Source organism: Myxine glutinosa, chromosome 2, assembly GCF_964187855.1.
Source record: "Myxine glutinosa chromosome 2, kmMyxGlut1.1, whole genome shotgun sequence".
Lineage (NCBI taxonomy): Eukaryota > Metazoa > Chordata > Myxini > Myxiniformes > Myxinidae > Myxine > Myxine glutinosa.
Genome location: NC_136262.1, coordinates 170602850 through 170609339, shown reverse-complemented (window position 1 = coordinate 170609339; position 6490 = coordinate 170602850). Strand labels below are relative to the sequence as shown.

The 6490-nt window shown below is 46.1% G+C and overlaps 1 protein-coding gene across 1 annotated transcript in view; it reads right to left on the bottom strand.

Annotated features, from left to right (window-relative positions):
- Nucleotides 1-6490, bottom strand: part of LOC137421082 (platelet-derived growth factor C) — a 95591-nt gene that overhangs the window by 4473 nt on the left and 84628 nt on the right. The window contains exon 7 of the mRNA XM_078772671.1: nucleotides 4307-4581. Within this exon, the coding sequence (XP_078628797.1) occupies nucleotides 4307-4581 (275 nt within the window). The remainder of the gene's footprint in view (nucleotides 1-4306; nucleotides 4582-6490) is intronic.

The window sequence follows — 6490 nt, the reverse complement described above, 5'->3', positions numbered from 1 at the left end:
GCTGTGGGGTGGCATCATTGGCTGCGGGATGGCATCATTGGCTGCGGGGTGGCATCATTGGCTGCGGGATGGCATCATTGGCTGCGGGGTGGCATCATTGGCTGTGGGGTGGCATCATTGGCTGCGGGGTGGCATCATTGGCTGCGGGGTGGCATCATTGGCTGCGGGATGGCATCATTGGCTGCGGGATGGCATCATTGGCTGCGGGGTGGCATCATTGGCTGCGGGGTGGCATCATTGGCTGCGGGGTGGCATCATTGGCTGCGGGGTGGCATCATTGGCTGCGGGGTGGCATCATTGGCTGCGGGATGGCATCATTGGCTGCGGGGTGGCATCATTGGCTGCGGGGTGGCATCATTGGCTGCGGGGTGGCATCATTGGCTGCGGGTGCGGCATCATTGGCTGCGGGGTGGCATCATTGGCTGCGGGGTGGCATCATTGGCTGCGGGTGCGGCATCATTGGCTGCGGGATGGCATCATTGGCTGCGGGGTGGCATCATTGGCTGCAGGGTGGCATCATTGGCTGCGGGGTGGCATCATTGGCTGCGGGTGCGGCATCATTGGCTGCGGGGTGGCATCATTGGCTGCGGGGTGGCATCATTGGCTGCGGGTGCGGCATCATTGGCTGCGGGGTGGCATCATTGGCTGAGGGTGGGGCTGATGCAAAGCCCTCTGTAGGTTTCGGAGAGGGATTTTGAATTTGTTCAGGTTGCCGCCAATTGCTCGCCTGCTCTTAGCGAAGGGCACCATGGGATCTTTAGCATCCCCCAATGAATGTCGGCAGACGGGACTCCCATTTAACATCCACGAACCAATCCTGGCAGACAGGATGCCCGTTTAACATCCATCAGCCAATCCTGGCAGACAGGATGCTCATTTAACATCTATGAACCAATCCTGGCAGACAGGATGCCCATTTAATGTCCACCAACCAATCCTGGCAGACAGGATGCCCACTTAACATCTATGAACCAATCCCGGCAGACAGGATGTCCACTTGACATCCATCGGACAATCCTGGCACACAGGATGCCCATTTAACATCCCTCAGCCAATCCTGGCAGACGGGATGCCCATTTGACATCCATCGGCCAATCCTGGCAGACGGGATGCCCATTTAACATCCCTCAGCAAATACTGGCAGACGGGATGCCCACTTGACATCCATCGGCCAATCCTGGCACACAGGATGCCCATTTAACATCCACCAACCAATCCTGGCAGACAGGATGCCCGTTTAACATCCCTCAGCCAATCCTGGCAGACGGGATGCCCACTTGACATCCATCGGCCAATCCTGGCACACAGGATGCCCATTTAACATCCACCAACCAATCCTGGCAGACAGGATGCCCGTTTAACATCCACGAACCAATCCTGGCACACAGGATGCCCATTAACATCCATCAGCCAATCCTGGCAGACGGGATGCCCACTTGACATCCATCGGCCAATCCTGGCACACAGGATGCCCATTTAACGTCCACCAACCAATCCTGGCAGACAGGATGCCCGTTTAACATCCACGAACCAATCCTGGCACACAGGATGCCCATTTAACGTCCACCAACCAATCCTGGCAGACAGGATGCCCGTTTAACATCCACGAACCAATCCTGGCACACAGGATGCCCATTTAACGTCCATCAGCCAATCCTGGCACACAGGATGCCCATTTAACATCCACCAACAACAGTTTATAGCTGGGTCGAGACTCGAACCCAGGCTCGACAGCTTAGAGGTGAGTATGTGTACCTCAAGGCATTTTCTGGTATTATTTGATATGCATTTATTACACCTGGGGAAGAATGTTTGACACAACACAGATTAGTTGTTAATGGCCGAAGGTTTAAGCCTAAAGGGAAAGTGAATTATGTGAAATGCAGAACCAGGGTGAAAGTTTGGAAAATTAAGGATGGAGATTAGGGAGAGATTTCTGGGGAAGTTGAGCAAGGAAAAAGAGCAAATGAATGGAACTGAGGTAGATAGTTTTGTGGGGTGGGAAATGAGGGCTGCATGGAAGAAGAAGAAGAAGAAGAAGAAGAAGAAGGTAACCCAGGAGGCACGTGGGATGACTACAGGAAATGTATAAAGTGAGAGGGAGCATGGTGGTGGAGTGTTAATGGTCAGGAAGCAACGGCTAAGTGGACGAATAAGAATGCACACAAGAAGTGGAGGAAGGAACAGATGGAAAGAGAGGAACATAAAAGAGTTTAAAGAAGGAAGTTAAGAAGGAATTCGCTAAATCAAACAATCGAGAATATGAAGAGTGTGGAAAGAATTTGAACACTGCAGAAGGAAGAAACGAGATGTTCAGGATATAAATACAGATGATGGAGAGAAAGGATGTTCTAGGAATAGTTTGTTTGAAGAGAAAGGATAGAAAGGTTGTAGTGAGAAAAGAGGAAGTTGAAAAAGAATGGAACGACTCCTTACAAAAGTTGTTGAAGGAGAAGATTTGAATGGGATAAGGAGGTGGAGAACAGGAAAGTAGAAGAGGAGCAGCTCAGGTGGAAATATCAGACGAAGAGGGGAGGTCAGCTAATGAGAAATGTAAACAAGGTAAAGCAGCAAGACCGACTGGTGTTGTGGTTGAGATTGTGGAGGTGATGGTAGTACTAGTGATAGTAGTAGCAGTAGTAGTAGTGGTGTTAGTGGCAGTAATGGTAGAAAAAGTTGTAGTAGTGGTAGTGATAGTAGTGACAGTCGTAGTGGTGATAGTAGTGGTAGTGGTGATAGTAGTAGTAGTGGTGGTACTGGTAGTAGTAGTGGCAGTGGTAGTAGTGATAGTAGTGGCAGTAGTAATGCTGATAGTAGTGGTAGTAGTAGTAGTAGTGATAGTAGTGGTGGTTGCAGTAGTGGTGGTTGTATAGTCGTAGCAGTAGTAGTGGTTGTAGTAGTCGTAGCAGTAGTAGTGGTAGTGGTAGTAGTAGTGATAGTAGTGGTGGTTGTAGTAGTCGTAGTAGTAGTAGTAGTGGCAGTAGTAGTGGTGGTAGTAGTAGTCGTAGTAGTAGTACTGGTGGTTGTAGTAGTAGTAGTGGCAGTAGTAGTGGTGGTAGTAGTAGTCGTAGTAGTAGTGGTGGTTGTAGTAGTCGTAGCAGTAGTAGTGGTAGTAGTACTAGTGATAGTAGTGGTGGTTGTAGTAGTCGTAGTAGTAGTAGTGTTACTAGTAGTGGTGGTTGTCGTAGTCGTAGTCGTAGTAGTGACAGTAGTAGTGGTGATAGTGGTGGTAGTTGTTGTGGTGGTTGTAGTTGTGGTAGTAGTAGTGGTGGTTGTAGTAGTCATAGTAGTAGTAGTGGCAGTAGTAGTGGTGATAGTGATAATGGTGGTCGTAGTAGTGGTGGTTGTAGTAGTAGTGGTGGTTGTAGTAGTCATAGTAGTGTTAGTAGTTGTGGTGGTTGTAGTAGTCGTAGTAGTAGTAGTAGTGGCAGTAGTAGTGGAGGTAGTGGTAGTTGCAGTGGTGGTTGTAATAGTCATAGTCGTGGTAGTAGTGGTAGTAGTAGTGGTAGTAGTAGTGGTGGTTGTAATAGTCATAGTAGTGGTAGTAGTGGCAGTAGTAGTGGTAGTAGTAGTGGTGGTAGTGGTAGTAGTAGTGGTGGTTGTAATAGTCATAGTAGTGGTAGTAGTACATTTATTGCACCCTCTTTAGACAACAGCAAAAGGTCGATATTGGGGTTTCACTCCAAGGTCCAGATACCGCAAACACAGCTCAAACAGAATCTGGAATATGTTCAACTTTTCCAATTTTCTGTCCTAAATTAACCAAAGCTCTGTACTTTGAGGGTGTGCGACGTGTGCAACACATGAGAACACCTTGTACTTTGTCGCCATGGAAATGTACTTTTCTGCCTCCAGATGGCAGAGTAATCCTGCTCTCCAAAGTAAGTGAATGCTGCGCATCCTGTGATAACATATACTGGTTCATTTCATGCACATGAACCCTTCTACAGTTGAAAAACGTTATCGATATTATTATGACTATATGACAATACTATACGAGTTCCCTTACAAAGAACTTCAACACAGGAGGAGGCCGTTCGGCCCATAAAGCCTGCGCAATGGTTGCCAACCTATGGTTGTTTGACTATGCTCTATCCTTTTTAAATGCTGATCGTCAAGCAAGCAGCATGGACCATTTTTTAAAAGTCGTTTTTACAGTCAGTTAATTATAGTTTCATGTTAATAGTCAAGTTCGAAGTTTTGTTGGAATTATCAAACCATGGTTATACTATTTCCATGTACAGGTATAACCAGAAATGTTGCACATACAAGATACACAGATTGTATTGTACAAGGTAAGCCATACCTGGTGGTTCTTCAGCACAACTTGTACAGGTTCACATGAGCATCTCGCCTTGGAGCAGGTCCCTCTGGATGCCAAGCTGCTGTGTCTCCAAGGGCTGCTCTTGCCGTCCCCACCACCGCAGCACGAGCACACACCAACACACCGGGGCACGAGCACGCAAGGTGGCCAGAACACAACGTGTGACAGCTGCAACTCGTTCCTGAGTACAACTGTTGTGTTGTGCGGAGTGCAGGTGAAGCGGCGCGCGTCCTCATGAGCACCGTTCATCAGCTTTGCTTGGAAGGCACACACATACATGCAAATAACACACATATTATATGTACTTCCAAAAGTAAATGACGGTTACATCGAACATTTTTGCTGTAATCTGCTGTGTGGTGTAACCTGGTGTCAAGGAATATACGAGAAGACCAGACCTCTTGCGCTACCCACAGTAGAGGCAGGAATTTGTAATTTGTTCACGGTAAAAGCGATAACTCACCTACCTTTTCATGAAAGCCATTGTGGACCTTTAATTTCCACTATAATCGATGCTTGCAGATGGGATATCCGGCTTAAAGTCCATCCGAAGCACCAATCCGACAGTTTATAGTCGGACCGAAAATCGAACACAGACTAGACAGCTCATAAATAAGCTCGCTTATATCTCTGCACCATCCTCTCTAAAAGTCTGAAATATTTCAACAAACGTTCACATACCATGAATTAATGTAACGCCTTCCAACCTACTTGGCACAAATTATTGAAGTACCATTATAAAAATTCCTTAGGAATTCTGATGCAATTCTCAAGAGATTTCTGAGATATCATGACAAGTAAAGGAGATTTTATTTAGGTGAAGGCCTACTATTTATTGTTCTGCAAAAACAACATAGCTACCCAGTTCGCCATACCCAGGGAAGGCCGACACAGTGATCGTAGTACCTCTACAGTCTACATTAACCAATGATATACAGTTAACTGTAATGCTTCATTAACCATAGTTCCATTGTGGTGTACAATTTTTGTAGTTGCTGTAATAGACAGTTGACTGCAGTAAGAATACATTAACGATCATAGAGTATACCGATAGTACTCCGTATGCAGGGATGGATATGAAATAAATGGCCGCCCCACCAAATATGTACAAAATTATATGCTTAAAAACTACGACAGAGTGAAGTCATAAGTCTTTAAAGCCATTACTTTTATTCTCGAATGTTTTCGTAATATTAATGAAAAGTACGCTAAAATGCGTCATTAAAGTACCAAATCGAGAGATCGCAAAATCGCCGGTTCGTTCATCCACCGAATCGTTGATAAACGTCGTCCAGCGAAGCACAACAATGGCTAAAGCGATTACAACAATTCAATGGAAAAAAGACACATTCCCTCTTGGGTATTGGACCCATATGGTAGCATATATGTATATATATATATGTATATATATATATATTATATATATATATATATATATATATATATATATATATATATATATATATATATATATATATATATATATACATATATATATTGTTGCAGACGCGGTTTTAGATGTTATTTTACCGAGCGGTTGGTATTACCGCGTCCGAACAGTTACTCCCCGATTAGCCCGATTCCACCCGACGTTGACCAGATCGCCCCACAGATATTCAATCGGGAAACCTCTAAAGCGACCGAAAGAGAAGGAAAAGAGAAAAAGACAGAGTACGGAGGAAGAACAGATTTATTATACACACACAAGCAAAAAGGAAGAGCGACCAAAATTATTTACAAGCAATGGATGGAAAAAGCAGTCACACAGTGCATCGTTAGCTTATTCTACTCAAGTTACTTAATCCCAAGACAACGAGTAGGACAGGACGTTCACACTTACACAGGGGATATTGCAGGCAGGTAGGGCTTGAGGTGGATTGCTTGAGAGGGAGGCAAGGTCGGAGGCAGCAGCTCTCAATTCCTCGCGGTTTTTGGCGGGAAAACCCTCCGTCGCGTATCCGCTGCTGTAGACGTCACGCGCTGGTTCGGCACACCTGCTCCTCTTCTTCTGGTGGAGCCGTCTCCCTCCTTTCAGCGCGTCTCTCCAAAGCTGGTTTCCTTGCCGAGTACCTCTCCTCTTTGGCTTGGAGCGTTTCGCATCTCACCGCTCCTCTTGGTGCCGCCTCTTCGCTCATCTCCCAGGTCATCTCATAAAGCAGTCCCTTA